At 33.9% G+C, this 27,914-nt stretch overlaps 1 protein-coding gene across 1 annotated transcript in view; it reads right to left on the minus strand.

Annotated features, from left to right (window-relative positions):
• Cngl (Cyclic nucleotide-gated ion channel-like) overlaps positions 1-27,914 on the minus strand; it is a 72,129-nt gene that overhangs the window by 18,434 nt on the left and 25,781 nt on the right. Inside the window, exons 2-10 of the mRNA XM_075298663.1 lie at positions 26,648-27,129; positions 26,366-26,574; positions 21,869-22,295; positions 13,254-13,391; positions 3,127-3,330; positions 2,950-3,057; positions 2,745-2,885; positions 2,401-2,553; positions 2,200-2,346 (exon numbers count right to left, since the gene is read on the minus strand). Coding sequence (XP_075154778.1) covers positions 2,200-2,346; positions 2,401-2,553; positions 2,745-2,885; positions 2,950-3,057; positions 3,127-3,330; positions 13,254-13,391; positions 21,869-22,295; positions 26,366-26,574; positions 26,648-26,791 — 1,671 coding nt within the window. The 5' untranslated portion in view covers positions 26,792-27,129. The remainder of the gene's footprint in view (positions 1-2,199; positions 2,347-2,400; positions 2,554-2,744; positions 2,886-2,949; positions 3,058-3,126; positions 3,331-13,253; positions 13,392-21,868; positions 22,296-26,365; positions 26,575-26,647; positions 27,130-27,914) is intronic.

Raw genomic sequence — 27,914 nt, forward strand, 5'->3', positions numbered from 1 at the left:
TGCCAACTGAACTTTATTTTAGTTCATGAAGATTAGTTGATTTTAGTTAAATTTTGCACAATATGAGTAAATGTTCCTTAGTTGAATAATTTTTTGCTAACTTTAATGACATGAACTAAAAATAAGAAAAAAAGTTGTATACAAATATAGTGCACAATTTTACTAAAAAATAAAATAGTTCATATTTTCTTAAAATGGCAGAAGTTTGCTTAAATTGAGTTCATAAGTCTCTCAAATGAGTAAATTTTACTAAAATTGTACCTATCATGAACTTCGTATAGCGCTAAAGACATTTTAACAATTTTTAAATCCAATTTTTTCTTTCAACATATGAAATTTTCTTAAACAAGAGAAAAAAATTAATTATTTTTAATAAATTTTCTTCAATTTGACAAAAAGTATTAACTTATTTGTAACATGTTGCAATTAGAAAACAATTTTAGTTAAAAATTTCTAAAATAAACCTACATTTTCTTCCACGCTGGGTTCACTTTTTTTTTGAGTGTATACGTATGCAAGCCTCCTCAGGTCTTTATCGGTTTTTATGGAGGAGTCTATAAATAAGTATGAACCGATATGAACCAATTTTCGCCTAGTAATTAGAGGGCCAAATTTCAATCGGTTCGGATGAATTTTGCTCCTCCAAGAGGCTCCGGAGGACAAATCTGGGGATCGATTTATATGGGGGCTATATATAATTATGGACCGATATGGACCAATTTTTGCAAGGTTGTTAGAGACTATATACTTACACCACAAACCAATTTTCAACTGGATCGGACGAATTTTACTCCTCCAATCTGGAGGTCGGTTTCTATGGGGGCTATACGTAACAGTGGACCGATATGGTCCATTTGCAATACCATCCGACTTACATCAATAACAACTACTTATGCCAAGATTCAAGTCGATAGCTTGTTTTGTTCGGAAGTTAGTGTGATTTCAACAGACGGACATGCTTAGAACGACTCAGAATTTCACCACGACCCAGAATATATATACTTTATGGGGTCTTAAAGCAATATTTCGGAATGACAAAGACATATACCCCACATCCTATGGTGGAGGGTAAAAAAGCGTTAAAAAATAGGAGCTTTTTTCAACACTTTATTTTAAAGACTTGTTTACTTGAAATAAAGCATATTTTCTACTTGAAATTTTAAAATTTAAGTTGTCGTTAACACGTTTTTAAAGGACTTTGAGAGCACGTGAAGATAAAACGCAAATAAACTAAAATTTGTTTGCTAGAATCAAGTAAATTTAAAAGAGAGTTGTGTCTTAAATTTGTCCTTACTTCAATTCTATTGGCTTAGAATCAATACCAAAATCATTAATGTAAAGAAAAAATCTTTGGAACCGGGCATGCTATGGTAGAGGGCACCGTGGTGCAATGGTTAGCATGCCCGGCTTGCATACACAAGGTCGTGGGTTCGATAACTGCTTCGACCGAACACCAAAAAGTTTTTCAGCGGTGGATTATCCCACCTCAGTAATGCTGGTGACATTTCTGAGGGTTTCAAAGCTTCTCTAAGTGGTTTCACTGTAATGTGGAATGCCGTTCGGACTCGGCTATAAAAAGGAGGTCCCTTGTCATTGAGCTTAACATGGAATCGGGCAGCACTCAGTGATAAGAGAGAAGTTCACCAATGTGGTATCACAATGTACTGAATAGTCTAAGTGAGCCTGAAATATCGGACTGCCTCCTCCTAGCCTAACCTAGAGGGCACACAATAATATCACGTACCATTTTCCAACTGAATCGAATAAAATATGTCCCTTCAAGTGACACCGGTAGTCAAATCGGTTTATATGGTAGCTATATGTAAGTCTTGCATTGTTGCGTATCAAATTTCAAACGGGTCGGATGATATTTGATCTTCCAATATCATTCGACTTACATCACAAAAAAATTTGGAACTGGTTTGTTATTCGCCAGCATCAGAGATATATTTTAACATGTTTTATGTTGAATTATTCCTAAATATTTATTTATTATACGTGAATCGTTGTAAAATAATACGAGATTTTTTTCTTACTAAATGAAGTTCAATAATATTCAACATAATTTAGGGCTTAATGTTTAGTAAAAAAAAGTTTGCTGAACACAAATTTTGGGGAAAATGGAAGAGTCTTGCTGATATTATCGTACAATCCCTTTCCCAAGAGTAACAAAATAGAATGAATAATTGTGGTAACTATGGACAATATTACATACTCGGCATTTGTCTCGGGTGTAGGCAAATCTCCAATTGTAGTTAGGGTCAATGTTGACCAATATAAACTTCCTAAATATTTCCTAGTTAGTGTAGCATAATCACCAGGACGGTATGGATAAACCCAGTCACCCTGCAAAACATAAATTAGTTATTATTTTTATAAAATTTAATACGATGCAATTACCTGAAATCCTTCTGCTTCGGAGAGCAAGTAATAGAAACAGCCAAACCAATGGGCTAATATTAATAGAATATGAATTAGATTAACAACACGCCATAAATTTGGCCAAACGGTTCTACTTTCGACGATATAATAAAAACGAACAGATCTATAAACCTAGAAAAGATTTTAGAATTTTTTTTCAATATATTGGCATCATTACGTCCATGTTTATCAAACTGTTTGTTACTCAAAGAGAAAACACAAGATTATCATTTATTTTCACAAGACATTAATATTTTGCAACCCTAGTTATTGTGTATGTGACATTTGAGGGTATATTTAGCAATCAGCTGTGATCGACTTACCTTAAAAAATCGAGTGAAACGTAATAACGGTTGTGGACCCATGCGAAGTTGCAATAGGTCAAAGGGCACTAGGGAAACCATATCTAAAACAAAATTCCTAGAGTGGACATAATGACAAGCCAATTTTTTATCATCGTACACCTAATAAATTAAAAAAACAAAAACATTGAATAAACGCATACTTTTTTCATAATTGAGCTCTTACCATGAGGCCCTGTTCCAGATAACCGGTGCGTAGTTGAACCAAAATATCGAAAACGAACACCACATCTGTTAATGTATCACAAATGAACCAAAATGTTGGCACTGCTTGCTAAAAATTTAAAATGGAATTGATAAAATGAAGTTACTTTGTTTTTAAAGTATTCGAAAAACCACGCACCTGCAATTCAGGAAAGCTCTGACGAACAATTAGAGTCCACAAATTGTACAGGACACATATTGTTAAGACCATAAGCCAATAAAAATGAAAATTTTCATCGGGGTTAACAACGGAACGTCGTTTTTGAAGGTAACGCCTACGCCTCTTAATGGTCTTGTCGGCATCCCCTGAGGCACTTTCTGATCCAGTATCTTCGACGGTTTCCTGGTGAAAAAAAAATAGTATAAATTATATATTGTATTGGAATTTAAAAAAAATGGCATAAAGATACTACTGTGTGCAGGAAGTAAGGATATAGATTAGGCTTGCCAAATCCAATTTACCAAAAAGCTTGACATTGAGGCCTTTTACACGATGCAATTTCTTCGTGCAATAATTGCATGCAACTCTTGTTTGTAGGCAAACGGTGTAGAGAAGCAAAGGGGGTAGAAAAAATTTCACGTTTTCCGTTCCTCTTGCAATTTTTTGACATTTCTCTTCACTGTCGTTTGTACTCTTGTTCATTTGCTTTATTTGTATTCTGCTTTCAACGTGTTGAGGTGTTTTAAAAATATGAAAACATGCGTGTTGTGGTGATTCAATGATTTTTTCGTTATTATCTTCCATTTTTATTTTTGCAATTGCTTAAACAATTTCTTTCACTATGTATTTTATTGTTACGAATTACCAATTAAAGAAGATTGAGCGAATAAACGTCAAAATATTTCAAGCCTATTGCATGCAAAATTGCACCGTATAAATGCTGATGTTTTTAAGAAGCAACTTTAAAAGAGTATATACGGCCGTAAGTTCGGCCAGGCCGAATCTTATGTACCCTCCACCATGGAATGCGTAGAAACTTCAACTCACTCGGATGAAATTTGCTCCTCCAAGAGGCTCCAAAACCAAATCTCCGGATCGGTTTATATGGGGGCTATAAATGATTATGGACTGATATGGACCACTTTTGGCATGGTTGTTGGATACCATATACTAACATCACGTACCAAATTTCAACCGAATGGGAAGAATTTTGTTCTTCCATGATGCTCCGGAGGTCTAATCTGGGGATCGGTTTATATGGGGCCTATATATAATTATGGACCGATATCGACAAATTTTTGCATGGGTGTTTGAGGCCATATATTAACATCACGTACCAAATTTCAACTGAATCAGATGAATTTTGGTCTTCCAAGAGCCTCCGGAGGTTAAATCTGGTGATCGGTTTATATGGGGGCTATATATAATTATAGACCGATATGGACCAAGTTGTTAGAGACCATATACTAAAACCATGTACCAAATTTCAGCCGGATCGGATGAAATTTACTTCTCTTAGAGGCTCCGCAAGCCAAATCCACCATCCTATGGTGAAGGGTATAAAAATATGGTTCGATTTATTTTGCACAAATAATAATAATAAATATATATAATAAGTACTGTATACTCGTGACAAAAATAATCTACCAAAATTTGAAGAAAATTTTACCAAAAAATGTACCATATTAAAAAAAACTTAATTTGAAGCTTGGCACTAAATTTTTTCAACATTTTATTTCTATAGAAAATTTTGTCAAAATTTTATTTCTGTAGAAAATTTTGTCAAAATTTTATCAAAATGTTAGTTCTATAGGAAATTTTGTGAAAATTTTATTGCTATAGAAAATTTTGTGAAAAGTTTATTTCTATAGAAGATGTTATCAAAATTTTATTACTACACTCTTAGAAAAATATGTTTTTCATATGTTCCGATATAAACAAAGTGTGTTTCGGGCACAATTTTAAGACACAATATATTTAAGTGCAAACATGTAATGTTCCTAAACTAACACTAAATGTTTGGGACACCTATGTTAATATGTTAAAATATATTATGTTTGGGGCATAAATGTTTCATAAAAATCATATGTGTGAATGCAAACATATATAAATTTACAAATTTCGACTAAACATACATATGTTGTGATAATTTATCCAAAGCGACAGAGAGAGTATAGAGAAAGAAATAGAGATGGAAACCGGGAGAGTTGACGAAAGATATCAACATAACACAGCGAAAGAATCCAAAGAGAGAAATTTTTGTGAAACTGCTTGTATGTTGTTTCGGAAAACTGTTTTATGATAAGGCCAAAAATTTGATATGCTTAAGTCTAAATATTATTTAATTTGAATAAAGAGAATGGACATTCGGAACCAAGAGGATAGACATTTGAAAAAAAGCATGTGTTTTCGCCTTGAGAGCAGCATTTTATGTATGTGTGGACATGTGTTTTGTTTATCATTTTGGCATTATGGGAACAATTTTTTTCTTGGTTCATTAAAAGAAATCAGGGGTCTTCATAAAAATAACGAAAGGGCACTATACTCTTTTTAGAGTTGCGACAGTAAAATGAAATAAGGAGGAAATAGTGAAAAATTACACAGTAAAATGTATAAAAACAAAGTTTAGTTCCTCTTTATTAATAAGTAGTCCCAGAGGAGTTGACGGACACCTTCAAATATAAAAGCGGGCATTAAGTTCGAGTTTTGCAGCTAAAACAATTTAAAAAGTTTATTTTCTTTAAAATGAATTATTAAAGAAAAATAAAAGGCATTTTAGACCGATGGTGTTAAATGCTAGCAAAAAACTGTTCACGCCTAAATAAATTTATGTTTATGTTATAAAACTATTTATGTATGTTACTACTCGACTCCACGTTCTTCTTTTGTTAGAGTTTTTGAATTCTTTCCAAATTTTAAAGTTTTGTACCAAAAACAGTTTTTTGTTACAAAATTGTTATTTTTGCAATAAAAAATAATATTTTATCCAAAAATCAGTCAATTTTGTTTATATCAAGCACTGTTAATGACTATAAAGCTTTAATAACCCACATTTCGAAGTTTCATTATAAAAATTTTATATAGTATAAATATAAATGTGTAAATTAAAAAAAAAAAAAAAAGTGTTCGGTCGGAGCAGGGATTGAACCCACGACCCGTTGCATTCAAGGCAGACATGCTAACCACTGCTCCACGTGGCAAACAAATGTATGTTTCTGTTAAATAATGTTATGTTTGCATGGGCTCGTGGGCGCTGCAAACTATGCTATATAAATGTAACTTATAACGATAATTATCTGCTGGTGACCATAACAGCTACATAGCCCAGTGGATAGTGTGTTGGCGTACAAACTGTATGGTCCTCGGTTCGATTCTCCGTGCAGGCGAAAGGTAAAATTTAAAAAATTTATAAAAGTGAATAATTTCTTCAACATTATTTGTATTACAGAAAAAGGTGCCAAGAATTTCGTGGAAGTGAAAATAACGAGTATGTTAGGGAATGAGCACAATCGTCTTTGGGAAAAATTCTTCCAAGCATATAATATTTTTGGGCTCAAAATGCTTCCAAACATATAATATGTTCACATAAAACAAACATATTAATGTTTCGACAGTATCCAATAATATATGTGCTTCCTGCAAAATATGTTTGGAACATATGTTAAAGAAGCGATTTTTTTTGAGGGTGTATAGAAATTGTATTTTATTTCTGTAGAAAAATTTGTCAAAATTTTATTTCTATAGAAAAAATTTATCAAAATTGTATTTCTATAAAAAAAATTGTCAACATTTTACTTCTATAGAAAAATTTTGTCAAAATTTAATTTCTATAGAAAAAATTTTCCAAAATTTAATTTCTACTAGCGTAACCCGGCCCGCTTCGCTGCGCCTTCCGAAGCGTATTTGTAGGAACAGTTTTCGTTAACTTAGTCAACCATATCCTTCGTGCTGAAAACAAATTCGAAAATATTTGAATTCTTTCAAACAAAACGGACAACTTTGCTTTTTCGTTTATAGGTACAAATACGGCGGATATGCATATGTAAAACGGTTCGTCTTAAAAAATGTCGGGGAGAGGGTGTACTCCAAATTTCCTCCAAATTTTTTAAATAATATTCTGTATTCAAGTAGTTGGACAATCTTCTATATTTCTTGTGAATTTTAAGTGTGGTTTGTCAAGCAAAGGTATCCTTCTCCTCAACATATCTGAAAATTAAGCACTATATTATAATAACATACAAAGAATTACTGTTTCCCATCCAATAAATCGGAAAAAGCAAAAGTAGTAAAAAATTTTACCACATTAACATTTGCTAAAATGTTGGAAAATTATGCACCCTCTACGTTGGCTACCAATTTCATGTAAATTTAAGTTCTTTACTAAAAAGAAGTCTGGCAGAAGCCTGTGCAAAAATCATAAAATTATGTACCGAGTTCCCATTTGCGGACAACCCTCTACTTTCAATTTAAGAAAAAAAAACGGATAAAAGGGAACCCTCTCCCCACCTTCGCTACACTCCGACCTGATATCGGACTTTTACGTACCCTATATTAATTTCACAACTACTCAATGGTCCCTATAAATTCTATCGAAGTAAATCGACAAAGTTTATTTCAATTTTTCCCTTCCCCAACCAGATATCGAAAAATTATATACTATTTTAAAAATCATGTATAAATTTAATAACCTCCTCCCACGTTCCCTGTAAATTTCAAGTAGATCGGAGATGTGTAAATTTTGCTCTATTGTTTTTAAGGGACGTCACTTTCCCCGATACAATATCGACATACACCGTAGTGAATAGCACCCCTAACCTTCCCTAAAAATTCTTGAAACTTTCCTTCAAGTGTGGGGCAAGGAAGGTTGCCTCTTCGATCATAACCTTCCCCCACTGCCTTTGTAAATTTCAAGAAAACTTAAGCATTTTTGTTTGTTTTTTTTTTGCAGTTTTAGAGGAGCCCCTCCTCCCCGACCAAATATCAAAAAGTGATGTAGCGTATCTTTTGTAAACGTCCCAGAAAATGTCAAGCAAATTATAAGCCTAAAGAGGCGGCCTCTTTTCCGTCCAAATATCACAAATCCAAGTATCAACTATTAAACTCGTAACTTCTCACCAGTCCTCTGTAAATTTCAAGTAACTCGGTAAATTTTAATTGTTTCTCTGTATGTACTTAAGAGAAGCGGATGTCTACTTATGCCCTTTTATTTTTATTAAAAAATCAGTAACCTGATATAAATTTCATAATCTCACCCATTTTTTTCGTAAAATTTCAGTAGGGGGAGTTTAGTTTTGTTTTCACTGTACTTAAAAAAAAAAGTCGGGCAAAGGGGGTGGTCTCCATCCCCGACCAAATATCGAAAAATAATGAAGCGGATTTTTGCCTGGGTGCCAACCCCAACATTCAATGAAAATTTCAAGCAAATCGCATAATTTTGTTCCAAGTTGCAAAAAGTAGGGCAAGGGGGAGGTCCCCCTCCCCGTTCACATATGAAATCATCAGGTAACCCATATTAATTCCATAACCTCACCGCATGTTCTCTGTAAATCTCAGATAATTTAGAGAATTTTAGTTTTTTCACTGTACTTAAAAAAAAGTCGAACAAAGGGGAGGTCCTCTCCGCCACCAAATATCGAAATATAAAGTAGCGGATCTTTGTCTAGATGCCAACCCCAACCTTCAATGAAAATTTCAAGCAAATCGGTCAACTCTGGTCCAATTTTCAAAAAGTCCTCCGCGACCAAGTGTCAAAAAATGAGGTATCCTATTTTCACCACATAAACGCCCCCTACGATCTCTGAAAGTTTCAAGTAAATCGGTTCACCCGTTTCGGAGCCAACTCGGAACATACAAGCAATCAAACAAACAAACATAGATAGAACCTTGCAACAGTCGCATAATAGTTTTGTCATTAATAGGGTAGATAGCATTTGTATTGAGCATATTTTGGAGATGCTAGATGGTAGGAAATCCCCAGGTTGGGACGGAATTACGGCGAAGATGTTGCTGGTTAGGAAAGTGTCTATCTCTGAGGCCCTATCGAAGATATTCAATAAAATGATTGATGAGTCGATATATCCTACGGTAATGAAAACACACAAAATTGTTCCCATTCCCAAACATCACGCTTCGACTAAGATAATGGATTACAGACCAGTCTCAATCTTACCAATTTTTGATAAGATATTTGAAAAAATTGTTTTTGATCAACTGACATCCTATGTTAATGAGAACGGTATTTTGTATAATCGTCAATATGGTTTCCTGAAGGGATCAGGTACTCAGGATGCATTGGTTAATGTTTTAGATTGTATATGTAAGGGTCTGGACGACGGTTATAGAGGCGTTGGTGGCGTTTTCTTTGATTTATGTAAGGCTTTCGATTTGGTAGATTTTGGGATTTTGATTGAGAAGTTGCTATTGATGGGTTGCACAGAGTCCACATTGAAATTCTTTGCTGATTACCTGAGGAATAGGCAGCAATTTGTACAAATTGGAGATTATAGGAGCAGGACACTTCCTGTAAAATGTGGAGTGCCACAAGGGAGTATACTGGGTCCACTATTGTTTAAATTATTTATTAATGATATTAAGGATATTGGATTTATAGGGAAGCTTTATATGTTTGCAGATGATGTAGCACTTTTTATACCCTCCACCATAGGATGGGGGTATATTAACTTTGTCATTCCGTTTGTAACACATCGAAATATTGCTCTAAGACCCCATAAAGTATATATATTCTGGGTCGTGGTGAAATTCTGAGTCGATCTAAGCATGTCCGTCCGTCTGTCCGTCCGTCTGTCCGGCTGTCCGTCCGTCTGTGGAAATCACGCTAACTTCCGAACGAAACAAGCTATCGACTTGAAACTTGGCACAAGTAGTTGTTATTGATGTAGGTCGGATGGTATTGAAAATGGGCCATATCGGACCACGTTTACGTATAGCCCCCATATAAACCGATCCCCAAATTTGGCTTGGGGAGCCTCCCGGAGCAGCAAAATTCATCCGATCCGGTTGAAATTTGGTACGTGGTCTTAGTATACGGTCTCTAACAACCATGCAAAAATTGGTCCATATCGGTCCATAATTATATATAGCCCCCATATAAACCGATCCCCAGATTTGACCTCCGGAGCCTCTTGGAGGGGCAAAATTCATCCGATCCGATTGAAATTTGGTACCTGATGTTAGTATATGGTCTCTAACAACCATGCAAAAATTGGTCCATATTGGTCCATAATTATATATAGCCCCCATATAAACCGATCCCCAGATTTGACCTCCAGAGACTTTTGGAGGGGCAAAATTCATCCGATCCGGTTGAAATTTGGTACCTGATGTTAGTATACGGCCTCTAACAACCATGCAAAAATTGGTCCATATCGGTCCATAATTATATATAGCTCCCATATAAACCGATCCCCAGATTTGACCACCGGAGCCTCTTGCAGGAGCAAAATTCATCCGATCCGGTTGAAATTTAGTACGTGGTCTTAGTATACGGTTTTTAACAACCATGCAAAAATTGGTCCATATCGGTCCATAATTATATATAGCCCCCATATAAACCGATCCCCAGATTTGTCCTCCGGAGCCTCTTGGAGGGGCAAAATTCACCCGATCCGGTTGAAATTTGGTACCTGATGTTGGTTTACGGCCTCTAATAACCATGCAAAAATTGGTCCATATCGGTCCATAATTATATATAGCCCCCATATAAACCGATCCCCAGATTTGACCTCCGGAGCCTCTTGGAAGAGCAAAATTCATCCGATCCAGTTGAAATTTGGTACATGGTGTTAGTATATGGTCTCTAAAAACCATGCAAAAATTGGTCCATATCGGTCCATAAATATATATAGTTCCCATATAAACCGTCCCCAGATTTGACGTCCGGAACCTCTTGGAGGAGCAAAAGTCATCCGATACGGTTGAAATTTGGTACATTTTGTCAATATATGGCCTCTAACAGCCATGTAAAAATTGGTCCATATCGGTCTTTAGTTATATATAGCCGATGACTTATTACACAAAAATTGGTCCATATCGCCAAAAATAATCTACCAAAACTTTATTTCCATAGAAAATTTTGTCAAATTTTATTACTATAGAAAGTTTTGTCAAAATTTCATTTCTATAGAAAATTTTGTAATCTACCAAAACTTTATTTCCATAGAAAATTTTGTCAAATTTTATTACTATAGAAAGTTTTGTTAAAATTTCATTTCTATAGAAAGTTTTGTCAAAAGTTTATTTCTATAGAAATGTTTGTCAAAATGTTATTTCTATAGAAAATTTTGTAAAAAAATTATTTCTGTAGAAAATTTTGTCAACATTTTATTTCTATACAAAATGTTGTCAACATTTTATTTCTATACAAAATTTTGTCAACATTTTATTTCTATAGAAATTTTTGTCAAAATTGTATTGCTATAGAAAATTTTGTCAACATTTTACTTCCATAGAAAATTTTGTCAACATTTTATTTCTATAGAAAATTTTGTCAAGTTTTTATTTCTATAGAAAATTTTGTCAAATTTTTATTTCTATAGAAAATTTTGTTAAAATTTTATTTCTATAGACAATTTTGTCAAAGGTTTCATTTCTATAGAAAATTTTGTCAAAATTTTATTTCTATAGAAAATTTTGTCAAACTAGATTATATACGTATTTAATCGGCCTTTTTTTGTTTAATATATACCCCGTATGGGCTAACTTACAATTTAGAAGACAGTGTTAAAAAGTTTTACGATACCTTGCCATCGGCAAGTGTTATCGCAACCCAAGTAATTCGATTGTGGATGACAGCCTTTAGTAGAAGTTCTTACGCAATCCATGGTGGAGGGTACATAAGAGTCGGCCTGGCCGAACTTACGGCCGTATATACTTGTTTATAATTACAATTCTCCTACAGTTTTAAGAACCCAAATTGAATATGATGCTGCGCTTTTGTCGGAATTCTTAAGGATAAATAAATTAGTGTTGAATTCGAATAAGACGAAGTTTGTAAGGTTTAGACCCCATCTTATGAGGGATGATATTGATATGTTTGTGCATATAGATGGCAATGTAATAAGGGAATCCACGTCTGTATGTTATTTGGGGGTGTGGCTGAGTTATAATCTGACATGGGACGAACACATTGCTCGATTGAAGTCACAGGCTTCATCAGCAGTTGGTATACTCCATAAATTTAGGTGGAAACTTGATACTAGGGTGAAGCTTATGATGTATCAATCGTTAATCCAGTCGCATTTATGCTACCTCCCTTTAGTATATGGGTCTAAGATGAGCCATTCACTACGAGCATTGCAATCCACTCAGAACAAAGCTCTAAAGATTGTATACAATCTTCCAATCCGATTTCATACAATACATTTATATAAAAATTATGCGAGGAATATTTTGCCCATAAGAGGTCTTTTTAAATATCAACTTCTGATATATGTTTTTAAGTCCTTGAGGGGACTGGGATCCTATGGAATTCAGTTTCGTTATAACATATCCCATACGAATAGAATGACGAGACATGCTATGGAATTAAGTACAGTAAGATGTCGCCTTGAAGCTACTAAGCAGAGAATATCTTATTCTGGTCCTTATGAATATAATCAACTTCCGTCTGACCTTAAAGAAATACGAGTGTTGTCTGCTTTTAAGACACGCCTCAAAAACTTTCTTCTTAATAATATGGAAATACTTCTTTCATAAATCTTACTTTAAACTGAACATTTTTTTTATAGTTGATTGATTATCTATGTATTAATTATAAGCTCAAGCAGTTGCTCTTTTTTAGCCTCTCTTAAGCCCCTGGGCGCTGAGGCATTACATATTTGAATATTGTAATACACTGTATATAAATGAAATAAATAAAAAAAAAATTATATATATATATATATATATATATATATATATATATATATATATATAGATTCTAAAGAAATTGATTTCTAAAGAAGATTTTGCCACTCTTATTTCATTCTATAGATATATAAAACCTCTTAGTTGTAGTGGAATATTTTATTATCTCTACCAAAACCTCAAAAATTCTAACAATCTACCAAAGAGTAAAAAATCTATTCTAACAATCTACCAAAGAGTAAAAAATCTACCATTTTTGGTAGAATTCTACCAACTGTGGCAACCGTGTCTTCAACATCCCATTTCGATAAAAAAAAAAAAAACTAATTTCAAGGCGAATCCAACACTGGATAATATTACTCTTATTAATATCAAATGTAAAAAATAGAACCCACATATAAATGTATTTCATATAACAAAATTTGTATTTATATTTGTCCCAAAAGTTTTGTGTCAATTACCTGTGCTTCCGGTATTTGTCGCGTGGAAAATCGTTTGAGAAAAGAATCTTCCCTCTTCAGCGGTGGTTTCTTTTGCATTGCAGACGAGATTTGAACGGTGGTTCGCAGCTTCATCCATCGTTGATTCGATCGTGTCCTGTTGTTTTAAGAATCATACATTAATAGGCAGTCTTTCAATAAATTCACTTTACAAAAATCACATTTTCGAAAGCCAATAACACACACATAAAATAGCACATAAACAAATTTCAAAACGAAATTACAAAATGTAACGAAAAAGGATAAACGAAAATGATATTTTGACTACTTACGTTACAGAAATATAGACTACTTACAAAAGTCAAAGATGACACAGATACGGATACGGAACGAACGAGCGAGTTAATCAACATTAAGATGAAGTGAAGTGGTGGAGACTATGATGTACTTATCTACACATATAGTTTGAGAAACACTGACTGACAGAGTGGTAGTACCGATACGAGTAAGGAGTAACGGTACAAGATTAGGAGAGTCTGGTATTCGGCATATCAATGTAGTACTAAACTCAAAAGCAATTGAAACATAAAGGAACGAAACGGAACGGAAACAATATTTGCTACGCGACATACAATAAGGATATGCCTGTATGCCGCTCTGTCTGTCGGTGCCACAACACACAAACACACGTCACATGCAATTCCACTTCACACCGATTTCTAAAAAAAGAATAGCATTAACATTAACATAAAAATCGAATTATGAAAAACAACAAAAATCGATACAAAAGCATCAAAATCACATCAATCATTGTTATAACAGATATTTGAAAAAATTTATCTAAATTTTAGTTTAAATGGGTTAGTATTCATTTTGCAATAAATAAAAGAAAATATGTTATCATTCATTCCAAATTAGAGGTTTTCTTTATTGCTAACTCTGTTTCATCTAATTTTATGTTTTTTTTTTATTGAATTCTACGTTTGTCATGGAGGTTGTTCTCATTACTACACATCCTACATACGTTTCGTTAGAGCGTTGTAGTCTGCGACTCTATTGAGGTATGAGGCTATGATTGAGAGTCCTTTGTTCTCTTCGTTTAAGCTTGGACTTTTGAGTAAATTGGTTAACGGATTTAATGTTAAAAAAAAAAAAACAATTTGCTTTAACGTATTTACAGGGTTTACACATTATGCAACACTAGCGACTCATTAACTGCTGAACATGAGCATCATCAACAAAATTACAAAGTTCAGTTAAATGTACGGACTAGAATGGAAATACATAAGGATACGAGAAACAAACGGAAATAAAACAAGCAGCAATTTGTTGACGATATGGCCTAATGTCAACATAGAACTTTGATACTTTGCTGAACCACTATTTAAAAGGGGGAGCGCTAAGCGTACAAAAATGTCAATTTGCCATTACGCTTTGGGTTTTGAACTCTAATTTATATATTTATGTATTGATATATGTAATTTATTATGTAAAAAAACAAAATAATTTTTCAAAAAAAAAATCTTTTTTTTTGTATTTAATATTATTACGAATGTGTGCTTTTGTTAACGATCTGGCTTTAAATTATTTTTTTTTGGTTTTGATTTTTGTTTTAACAAAGCGTACATGCCGATTAGCCAACCCATTATTTTTTAAGCTGTTCTTTTAGTACGTGTTCATATGGACTTACCAATCGGATTCTGGATCCGAAGTTCCATCTCCGATACGCGATTTCCTAAATGGATTTAAATGTCATTGTCATTAATTACTCAAGTCGTTTCAACATATTAAGCTACATATATGCATTTTTCCAAGTAACAACTGAAATTTAATGGTTACAAATGGTGCAGGTAAATTATATTTCGAATTTTTATTTATTGATCATTTGAGTATCGTAGAGGACTCTTGCAAGAAATCTTAACACTTGAAAGAAAATTACCAAATAATTTTTGTAGGCGGAAGAGCACTTCCCAAAAACATCAATAGTTTAGTTTCTACTTTACAAACACACATTTATGTATTTTATTAGAGGTTACATAAAAAAATATAATTAAGACAAAAAAAGTTATTGTTGTTGTTTGTTGGAATATATTTATGTGTATTACTTTATATATAAGGAGGCTAAGGTCGAATGGGAGAAAATTCTCCTTATATGTTTACTAAAATATTAACACATATTAAATAAGACATGATATATAAAATTAGATCTCAAACTGAATTACATTAACCTCCTCATACATTGTTTAAATTTGTATATAAATTTTAAATTTTATTGAGATGGCCCGTTTGGGTTAAGTTAATTTGGATAGGTTCAAAGATTTAGAACACACATCAAAAAATTACAAGTAAGCATTAACCATGAAAACTTAAATTTTAATTTCCACGAAAATTTATTTTTATAAAAAAGCGAAATTAAATTAGAGTAATTTACGGGTCATCTATGTAAATTTAAAATCTATAGGTCTGTAAGAATACGCAGAAAAAGAGAGAGAAAGTATATATTTTTGTTTTAGCTTAGTTAGATTACAGATAAGAAGAATTAGAGAAGAGGAAAAAACTGTTGACGAATTTTTACAGAGTCTAAAATGTATCTTATTTATAGATGCATTGATAGCACATCCCTAGAAGTTCTTTTGCTAAACTTATGTACGAAAAATACATTTGCCTTTTGTCGAGCAAATTAGACCAAAATCAAAGCAAGTTGTGTCTTATACAGTATGACACAACATTCAGCTAAATATATAAGCGGGAGTAGGTCTCTACATGAGGTATAACAATGGACTTGCATTTGCTAGTCAAGAATATCCTAGATACGAAATTTTCGCCATAGTATTTTTACGCAGTTTTAATAAATATAAATGATTTGGAAAAGAAGAAAAACACAAACCGGAAAAGAAAAACTCTTGGTGTAATTATGGTTTTAAAATTTTACGGTAATGGTAAATACTATGGATCCTCTTTCAAAAACATCACAAATATGAGAATGAAGTCTGTTCGATTTATAAAATTTTGTAATACTTTCGGCTTTATCGATTATTGAAAACACAACTTTTGACGTCACGTAAGGATGCCAGACATGCTCTTTTTTACAAAATGTGCTCTTAAAACAAGATAGGCCAAAAGAGTACGCATCACAACAATTATTACTCCAACGCGATTCAATAAATGGTAAAAGTAAACTGCAAATACGTAAATGTCACACTACGAGATTTTCCTACGCCGTTATTTTCTAATAAAATTGTGTTTTACTTTATATAACAGAGTCGAAGAAGAGCACGCCGATGTTGCTTCTTCACTTTGTAGTCTGTTCTAAATGTAAACAAACTTCTTTCAATTACATTTTTCAAAAAACCACCAAAAAAGTGACTTACAAAGTATTGTAAGAAAATTAGCTTGAGTTAAAAGTGGGTTATTTTATATTTATGTTATGAACCCTTTTGTTATGTTTAAATAATTACGGCCATTTTTATGTAGCTCCGTTTAGCTTTAACTTCAAGTCAACGGAAAGTAAATTGCAAATATCTTCTCTACGGTTAACGTTAACTGAAAAAATTGTGGCAGTTAAGTTCCTAACTGGCATATGGAATATATCGACAAGATGACAGCTATGTCCATAATACGATTTAAAAGTTCGTTAGTTAACGGAACACTAACGGAGCTTCATGAAAATGGGGGTTATATTTCAATAAATTGGAATTAAATGTTTTTATTTCATTTGAAAAAGTGTGCTCTTTTTTCGTATATGCTCTTTTTATAAGCTGAATGTGCTCATTTTGCCTCTTCAAAATCTGGCATCCCTAACGTCACCTCAGTTGTCAACATTAGAAAAATTCCTCAATCCTCCCTCCACCCATTTCACAATGAAAAGTGGATTTTGGGCAACATTAAAAGTCGAACTCGATTTTCAAAACTCGAAGAGTCGACTCTTTGTATATCTAGAATTATTAGGTGGGTTTAACGATAATAACTAGTAAAACTGTTTATGTAAATGTTAATTTTCTATTAATGTTGCATCTAAAGTAGCTGTGAGAGTATTTTGAGAGAATATATACAAAATACAAAAAATATATATACAAAATATACCAATAGGAAGCTATCCAGGAAATCTTTATGACAAGCCCGGCGCTTGCCAACAGCCAACATGACTCTACATTACTTCTAATAGGAGAACGTGCTTGAAATCCATAAAAGCCCAACAAAACTTTCATTATTTTAAACATAACAAGTAAGGAAAGTCTAAAGTCGGGCGGGGCCGACTATATTATACCCTGCACCACTTTGTAGATCTAAATTTTCGAAACCATATCACATCCGTCAAATGTGTTGGGTGCAATATATAAAGGTTTGTCCCAAATACATACCTTTAAATATCACTCGATTTGGACAGAATTTGATAGACTTCTACAAAATCTATAGACTCAAAATTTAAGTTGGCTAATGCACTAGGGTGGAACACAATTTTAGTAAAAAAAATATGGGAAACATTTAAATCTGAAGCAATTTTAAGGAAACTTCGCAAAAGTTTATTTATGATTTATCGCTCGATATATATGTATTAGAAGTTTAGGAAAATTAGAGTAATTTTTACAACTTTTCGACTAAGCAGTGGCGATTTTACAAGGAAAATGTTGGTCGAAATCAGAAAAAAATATATATGGGAGCTAAATCTAAATCTGAACCGATGTTAACCAAATTTGGCACGTATAGCTACAATGCTAATTCTATTCCCTGTGCAAAATTTCAACTAAATCGGAGTTAAAAATTGGCCTCTGTGGTCATTTGAGTGTAAATCGGGCGAAAGGTATATATGGGAGCTATATCTAAATCTGAACCGATTTCAACCAAATTTGGCACGCATAGCTAAAATGCTAATTATACTCCGTGTGCAAAATTTCAACTAAATCGGAGCAAAAAATTGGCCTCTGTGGGCAAATGAGTGTAAATCGGGCGAAAGCTATATATGGGAGCTATATCTAAATCTGAACCGATTTGGCTGATATTTTGCAAGTTTTTGGAGACACATAAAATATTCGGATGTACGGAATTTGAGGAAGATCGGTTGATATACACGCTAATTATGACCAGATCGGTGAAAAATATATATGGCAGCTATATCTAAATCTGAACCGATTTTTTCCAAAATCAATAGGAATCGTCTTTGAGCCGAAACAGGACCCTATACCAAATTTTAGGACAATCGGACTAAAACTGCGAGCTGTACTTTGCACACAAAAATACATCAACAGACAGACAGACGGACAGACAGACAGACAGACGGACATCGCTAAATCGACTCAGAATTTAATTCTAAGACGATCGGTATACTAAACGATGGGTCTCAGACTTTTCCTTCTTGGCGTTACATACAAATGCACAAACTTATATACCCTATACCACAGTAGTGGTGAAGGGTATAAAAACTATATTTTCTTAGATGACGGAGATCAGGGCATCCAATGAATTCACAATTTAACTAATTAAGTTAAACGTTGTGTTTTTTTATATACTAGAATTACAAGAAAATATAGCTTCATATGCCTCGTAAAAAGTGAGGTTTTATAAAAAAAAATACTTTATACAAAAACACAAAGCTAACCGATGGTATGTATACTTTTGATTTTGCTCAAAGAAATAATCGAATGGGGCAACTAACAGGTTGGCTTATAAGTCCCCAGTCTGACACATAGATGGCGTCGCAAGTGTCAAAATTTGACGTCTGTAAGTCAATTAGTTTGTGAGATAGAGCGTCTTTTGTGAAGCAACTTTTGTTATTGTGAAAAAAATGGAAAAAAAGGAATTTCGTGTTTTGATAAGATACTGTTTTCTGAAGGGGAAAATACGGTGGAAGCAAAAACTTGGCTTGATAATAAGTTTCCGGACTCTGCCCCAGGGAAATCAACAATAATTGATTGGTATGCAAAATTCAAGCGCGGTGAAATGAGTACGGAGGACGGTAAACGCAGTGGACGCTCGAAAGAGGTGGTTACCGACGAAAACATCAAAAAAATCCACAAAACGATTTTGAATGACCATAAAACGAAGTTGATCGATATAGCAGAGGCCTTAAAGATATCAAAGGAACGTGTTGGTCATATCATTCATCAATATTTTGATATGCGGAAGCTCTGTGCAAAATGGGTGCCGCGCGAGCTCACATTTGACCAAAAACAACAACGTGTCGATGATTCTGAGCGGTGTTTGCAGCTGTTAACTCGTAATACACCCGAGTTTTTCCGTCGATATGTGACAAAGTAATGGCCTCTTTTGGGATGCGCATGGAATAATTTCTATCGATTATCTTGAGAAGAAAAACCATCAACAGTGACTATTATATGGCGTTATTGGAGCGTTTGAAGGTCGAAATCGCGGCAAAACGGCCCCATAGTTTAGGTTAGGTTAGGTGGCAGCCCGATGTATCAGGCTTACTTAGACTATTCAGTCCATTGTGATACCACATTGGTGAACTTCTCTCTTATCACTGAGTGCTGCCCGATTCCATGTTAAGCTCAATGACAAGGGAACTCCTTTTTATAGCCGAGTCCGAACGGCGTTCCACATTGCAGTGAAACCACTTAGAGGAGCTTTGAAAGCCTCAGAAATGTCACCAGCATTACTGAGGTGGGATAATCCACCGCTGAAAAACTTTTTGGTGTTCGGTGGAAGCAGGAATCGAACCCACGACCTTGTGTATTCAAGGCGGGCATGCTAACCATTGCACCACGGTGGCTCCCCCATATAAAGAAGAAAAAAGTGTTGTTCCACCAAGACAACGCACCGTGCCACAAGTAATTGAGAACGATTGCAAAAATTCATGAATTGGGCTTCGACTTGCTTCCCCACTCACCGTATTCTCCAGATCTAGCCCCCAGGGACTTTTTCTTGTTCTCAGACCGCAAAAGGATGTTCGCAGGGAAAAAATTTGGCTGCAATGAAGAGGTGATCGCCGAAACTGAGGCCTATTTTGAGGCAAAATCGAAGGAGTACTACCAAAATGGTATCAAAAAATTGGAAGGCCGTTATAATCGTTGTATCGCTCTTGAAGGGAACTATGTTGAATGATAAAAACGAATTTTGACAAAAAAATGTGTTTTTCTTTGTTAGACCGGGGACTTATCACCCAACCTGTTATCTATAGGTTTGCAACTCTAACTCGATCCCAGGTTGTATATCAAATCTACTGCTTTCGGAAGCACTTTTTTACTGAAGTTTATTTTATTATTAATATTTATTAAAAGGTGATTTTTTAGCTATTATATTTTTGGCAGCACTGGTTTAAAAAGCTGATGCACGTTTCGTGTTTTGTTTCACTGTCAAGCATCTTCAGTTTAGTGCGATTGATGGGTACTAATGAGCGCTACCGTCAGATGATATCCAAAAACACTGGACATATGGTTTCAATAAGACGGTGCTACATAGCACACAGAGTTTTTAAGAGTCGAGTTCTCAAGTTCGAGAACCGGTTAATCGGTTCTCTATATTTTGTAGGACTATGTAAAAGCTCTTATCTATGTTATACAGACAATCCCGCTTCGATTGACTCATTGGAAGACAATATTGAAGCATTTTTTCGAAAGACACGGACCGAAATGTTGCAAATAGCATGCCAAAATTGGTCTAAGCGGATGAACCATCTTCAAAATTAAATTATATGGACTGTACAATCGGTTCAAATAAAGATTTCAAGAATTTTTCTCAATTTTATGTTTTTTAAACTTTCCTATAGCTCTTAAAAAATCACCCTTTATTACCAATTATTAATGTCTATTAAATATTAAGCTTCCTGTTAACGTCCATGTAATAACTTCAGAAGCAATGGAAATTACGCAAGTATTTCCGCCCTAGAACAAGACTACATCACGATCTCAAGTAGAATATCACTCAAGTAGAAAATCACTTTATGAAAACACCTTTTGACCTTTACTGTGATGTATTTTTCTTAACATTTACTATAAGAAAATTTAACAATGAATTGATTGTCTAAGTGATTATGAACCAACAAGCTGCTAATCTAAACGAACCTTTAACCCCTGAAACTAATGATTATATGGGCTAATTTGAAAACATCAAAACGGCGGAAAAACAAAACAAAGTTTCAACTGTTTATCGTATTGAAGGATGACGATAATGATTCAAAATGGCGGCGCGCAAATATTTTATTGGCAGCAGATTTTAGATCGATGGACGGATGCATAAACCGTGAAAAAGGGAAATCAAATACGAATAAAAGATTATTATATGTATGTGGAGTTTTTATTAGTAGTAGGATGGCATTCCTTACATCAAATAGAAAAATAAAATATAAAAAAAATATATATGTTTATATATATGAAGGAGAAAATATGTATGGTTATGTACTACCAAATAAATGACAGAGGAGAGGAGGTCAAGAAAAATGTATTGGTTGACTGGGTGAGTGTGGTTGAATGGATCTATGTTGTCCATTTATGTGTCTGTATATAGGTGAATATTTATGTGTATGTTAATATATAAAATATCATCATATCATTATCAATTGAGGAACTAAGCTGATATTTCAGTTTGATATATAGTAAATATGATTGGATAGATACGAGTATTTTGATTAAGTATGTAGATACGAATAGGAAATTTTAAGTGAATTTAAATGGACCGTTCCTCTTAATACGCCTCAATGAACAATAATAGGCCATGACAGCTCGAACACTTTTCCATTTTTGATTTTGATTGGGACTAGTACCATTACTATTAGCCGTTGCTGTACCACTACCCCTTCTTAGAATACCAGGCGGCTGATCGGTAGAGCCCTCCGGATGATGGCATTTAAGTGAATTACTGGTAGCAGAATTGGCAATACTGTTTAGTATCTCTGATGATGGACTATTAAGTAGCAATGTAACATGACGCCGATTCGTATAATCGAGTGATGAATGATCCGACAATGTTAGACGATCTCTCTCCGTATAGTGTTTGGGGCCTTTGGTGTTGAGCGCTGTAAGACTGCTCTCCTTATTTTGCTTTCGATCTGAGGAGGGACATTTATTTCCCATAGTGTGAGAAAATGTTGTCGACGAAGAGGAAGGAGATCTTAAGAAATTGTAAACATTTAAACGTTGTATCAGTCTTTATTTTTCTTTTTTTATTATAGGATATGAGTAGAGTAGAAATTAGTAGAGGATGAATTTGTTTTAGGCAACTAAAATAACAACTCGGCTTGGTTGAGTCAAAAAATCTATAAGTAGGACTAATGTATTAATATCGCCAACATGTTATAGCATAAGCTTTACAATTTGATGCTGCTTTTCTTGAAAGATGTAACTTAAAAAATGAAATCCAACACTTAATATTTATTTATTATTTATAATATATATCGTAAAATCCTAAGCCTAAGAATAAAGCTGAATCATTTTTGTGACCGGCGACGATTTGACTACTAAGGCGATACAAATTTATTTATACGACGACCGCTGTAGTCCATTAATAAATCAATATGATGGTATCAGAGAATGAAGCACAACAGCCAAAGCTAGCCTTTATTGATTAAGACGGCTCATCTCGGCTGAAATGTAGTTGTCACTCAATCAATTTACATTTTTAATCGTTTACTCAACCATGAAACCTTCTTCGCCGGTGGCGAAACAATGCGTATAAACCGCCGCTGATCACACAGATCGACTTCATTCTCTAAAAGGTATACGAGCAAAGAATAAAGCCGCCAAATTTTTCGCATTTCCTGCTAAAAAAAATAATCTTTTTACCGAAAATAATGGTGTTTTCTTTTCTGAAAAAAAAAATATTTGCCTTCATTTTGTCATTACAGAGTGTGCTTTTACAATGCTGCCAGCAACCTAAAAAAATCTACAATTTTAACGGGCAAAAAATATATAAACAAAAATTAAAAATTCTTCAAAAAGTTTTTGTGTATTCCTTATTTCTGTGCAATATATTTCTTTCTTATAAAATACGGGTAGAAACGTTGAAACTACTCAATTTTCATTAAATCAAGGCACAATCAACAGCATATGCAACTCTGCTGTTGAGGGCAATCGCATCGCAATCTCTTTTGTCAGCAGTGCTGAAAGTGCCCTCGATTTGCCACAGTACAGGACACTATTTGTCACAGCAGAATTCGGACCTTTCCGGACTACTGCTTATATTCTACAAATGAAGTTAAAAAGCTAAAACGCCATAATCCAATACTAATATTTTATAACAAACCAAACACAACTGAGTTAAATAAAATGTAAATTTAATTTTACGATTGGTCGTACGATTTATCTCACAAACAGATTATGCACAACAGAGCAGAGAATGAAGCCGACCCATTTTCGGCGGTGGCTTCGACTGGCAAAAAATTGTCGGCGGAGACTGAAATCAGCGGCGCGATTCGGCAATTGCAATAGAGATAAATATAAATTTAATTTAACGATTTGTCGTACGATTTATCTCATAGCGGATCGGATACTTTTAGTTTGATGTTTTACTGGTAAATTGACCGACGCCAAACATACATATTTTTATTGGCTCAGCCGTCAAGCCTCCTCCATCGGATCGGCTTCATTCATAAATTATTCCTCAAATATAAAAAACATTTGGATTACTTGGCGGCTACTTTTCAGTCAAGATGATCTCACATGATCGACAGAGGCATCGACTTGCCAAAACAATTTGGAGGCGGTTAAAATTAACTGATAGACGATTGATGTAATATAAATTGTTCTATTCGGCGTACTGCACTAAATTTTTGACTCCGGCTACTAAGCCGATATAAATTTGTGAATTCGGCGGCGGACAATTATCCATCACAAAATAAATTTGAAGCAGAGAATGAAGCCGACCCATTTTTGTCGGCGGCGGCTGACACTAAAGTTTTACCTCTTGTGGCGGCGGCTTGACGGCTAAGCCGATATAAATTTGTCCATTCGGCGGCGCACAATCATCCATTATAAAATCAATTTGAAGTTATAATGAGATTAGTTGTACAACCAATCTTACAATCAAATTTTCTGAGCTAAATATTTGCAAAAATGTTATAGCAGTTTGAAATTGATTGATTGTGGATGGAAGGTTCAACATTTTGGCAAAAATTCTACAATTATTATTATATTTTTCTGATTTAAATCGTTATTTTTGATTAATTGGCGGATTAATTTGAGTCGAGATGAGTCGACATATTTGGCGGCGGCGTCGACTGGCAAAAAATGGTCGGCGGCGACTGAAATCAGCGGCGCGACTCGGCGGTTTCATTTTCTGATTTGAAACTATCCGAATGGTAATGTGATTAGTTGTACAACCAAACTTAAAATCAAATTTACATTTCATTCAAATTTTCTGGGCTAATTTTTCCGAAATTATTATAGTATCTTGATACTGATTGATTGTGGGTGGAAAGATCAACATTTTGGCAAAAAATAAAGTAATTAGTAGCATAATTTTCTAATTTAAATCAATATTTTTGATTACTTGGCGGATAAATTTGAATCGAGATGAGTCGACATATTAAGCGGCGGCGTCGACTGGCAAAAAATGGCCGACGGCGGCGTGAATCGGCGCCTTCATTCTCTGCTGATAAATATCATTATAGTTATCAGATTAGTTGTACAACCAATCTCAATTTCAAATTTACATTATATTTATATTTTTGCAGCAAAATTTTTGCTAAATTAAAAAAAAAATGTTTAGTAACTTATATTAAAGTGTGGATGTGATTATGTTCATTAGAGTGAGTATTTTCATATGCGTTCTGAAAATCTTTAGTCACGACAATTACGAGTCACTTAAATTCCCCCATTTTGTCTTAATATACACACAAAAATTTTTTTTTTCTGATTCAATCACCAAATTAATTGATCCAATTAATTTTTTAATTGAAATGTCTTCAATCACGAAAATGATAGTATCAATCACAGTTTTAATTGGGCATAGAAATTTTTCTTGATTAAAAAATTAATTGATTTTTTCAGCAAATTTCAATTAATTTTTTAATTGATTCAATTAAAAATTTAATTGATGTTGATTGCAAAACTCAATTAATTTATTAATTAAAAAAGGTAACTATTTTTAATTACTTTCTGAATTGGCTTAGAGTTTTTATTTGGATGAACAAATTATTGTTTGAAATACATTTTTAATTAAAAATTAAAAAATCAGCGCTTTTTTTAATGAATTAGTCTTCCGAATTTGATTAAAAAGTTAATTGTATCAATTAATTTTTTAATTAAAAATTTTAAAATTTTCAATCATTGACTTAATTAACTTAATGTTTCTATCACGATTAAAAAGTTAATTGTATCAATTAATTTATTAATTGAAAAAATTGTCAACTTCAATTAACTTTTTAATTGGAAATATTTTGGTGATATTTTTTTCTGTGTACATAACATATACAATTTTCATTGTGAAACACTACATAACTTTGGAAAATATGACAAAAAATGTCTGGATACAAAATAAAAAAAAACAGCGTGTAAAAGTGAGATGATTTAATGAAGGAGGGGGAAGGGGTCATTAATATTTCTCTCGTTCTGACAAACATATAGAACTTTATTGGTAATTAACAACTAATAAGCTATATTTTCATCTCTAATATGACGCATATTAAAATCCTACAATCGCAAAAGCAATTTTTCCTTTATTGTCAATTTGTTTGTTATGAAAACGAATTTTCTCTTCCCCTAACGATGGTGTATAGCAGTAAACGTGTTTATAAACTGTAAACTTTTCCGTTAAAATTCCTTTTCTTCTTAAAAACAAAAAAAAAATTTTTCTCCCCAAAGAAGATTGTTTGCAGTGAATTGGGAGCAACGAATTATTTTTTTCGTGAGAACCCGAAGAAACTATACTTTCCTCCGGAGAGAAATTTTAGACAAACGAAATTCTTCCTTTTTTATAAGTATTTTCGTTAACAGCAAATAAAGCCGATAAGTATTTTTCTAATCTATTTTATCTGCTTCAAAGTGAATCTTCGTTTGCCTAAAATGTTCCTCACTTATTTGGAATAAAAAACTTAGAGAGCAATGTGATTCAGAAAGAAACTATAACGGGCCTCCTGAAATGCTATTAATTGCAACTATGAGTAGGTTGAAAATAGTACAGTATATGTCTTTTTCTGTCGTAAAGTAAGAAAAGATGTTCCTAATGCCAACTTTAGAAATTACCTCTGACTTGGGCTTTTGCTATCCGAAGAATGGGCATTGCTATTTTGGTCATCGTCTCGTCGTTTCGATCGACGTTTATTGTCGATGCGAATCTGGTCATGCCCCGAACTGCTGGTACCTGTGGGGCTTATCACATCCGAATCACTATTATTGCATTCTATTGGGTTCTTCATGGTTTGCGGAAACGGAATCGGACCACTTGCTTCAATCTACAACAAGGCAAATATTTCCATTAGATGTGCACAAATTTTTTCAAAGTGATTTATCACCAATTACACTTACCGCATACAAACCGGATGTGGAGGCAGTGGATGATGAAGCTGCCGCTCCAGTACTTCCGTAATTGAGTTGCGAATGGTAGCCACTGGACAAAATTTTCTTGTGGGCCGATGCGTGTGCGCGATACGCACTCACGCTTAGTTTCATTGTGGTATGGACATAAAATGCACATACATTGACTTGACGTCCGACAATAGCTCCAAATATGCGACCACATTTACTACGATTTGTGCCACTTCATAGTGTGTTCTAATTTGAAATCCGTTATGCTTCTTGTTTTGGGGATATTCTGAGAGGGTTTTCCCCAGTTTTTGTTTTTCAATAAACCTTGAAATGCATTAAACTGTCACACCAGGAGTGCAGTGAGTTGTGACAGTGTTATTACTTTGCTCGTACATCGGATCCGATGAGTTCATGGTACTGGTGTGAAAAATCAAATCGGTCTTGGCAGGTGAGGTATGTATCAAATCTTAAGGCCTCTTCAACTGCAAAAATAAAACGTATGTTATTGTATAATGCATACCAAAACCTCTAATGCAATACAGTGGGTCATTTGTATATTTAAACAATCATATCATATCAAAGTGAAACCGGAAACAGGAAACTATTTTAATCTTCAAAAGTGATTTATTTTGTGCGATATTATGATACTATAACAATACCCGCTGGTGTTAGAAGTATCAATCCACAAAATATAATAGGTTCTTCCACAATAACTTTACAGACTAACTGACTACGTGTGGCTCCTGCCCCTTCAGAAAACGGGAAACCCGTTTTGAGTCAGATGAAGACATTAACCCTTAAATGGTAAAAAAAAGAAATTCAGTGTAACGGGTTGGCTGATAAGTCCCCAGTCTGACACATAGACGGCGTCGCTAGTATTAAATGCATATTATTTTTATATAGTACCAACCTTCAAATGATTCATGTCAAAATTTGACGTCTGTAAGTCAATTAGTTAGTGAGATAGAGCGTCTTTTGTGAAGCAACTTTTGTTATTGTAAAAAAAATGGGAAAAAAGGAATTTCGTGTTTTGATAAAATACTGTTTTCTGAAGGGGGAAAATACGGTGGAAGCAAAAACTTGGCTTGATAATGAGTTTCCGGACTCTGCCCCAGAGAAATCAACAATAATTGATTGGTATGCAAAATTCGAGCGTGGTGACATGAGCACGGAGGACGGTGGACGCCCGAAAGAGGTGGTTACCGACGAAAACATCAAAAAAAAATCCACAAAATGATTTTGAATGACCGTAAAATGAAGTTGATCG

This window comes from Haematobia irritans, chromosome 3 (assembly GCF_050003625.1).
Source record: "Haematobia irritans isolate KBUSLIRL chromosome 3, ASM5000362v1, whole genome shotgun sequence".
NCBI classification, from domain to species: domain Eukaryota; kingdom Metazoa; phylum Arthropoda; class Insecta; order Diptera; family Muscidae; genus Haematobia; species Haematobia irritans.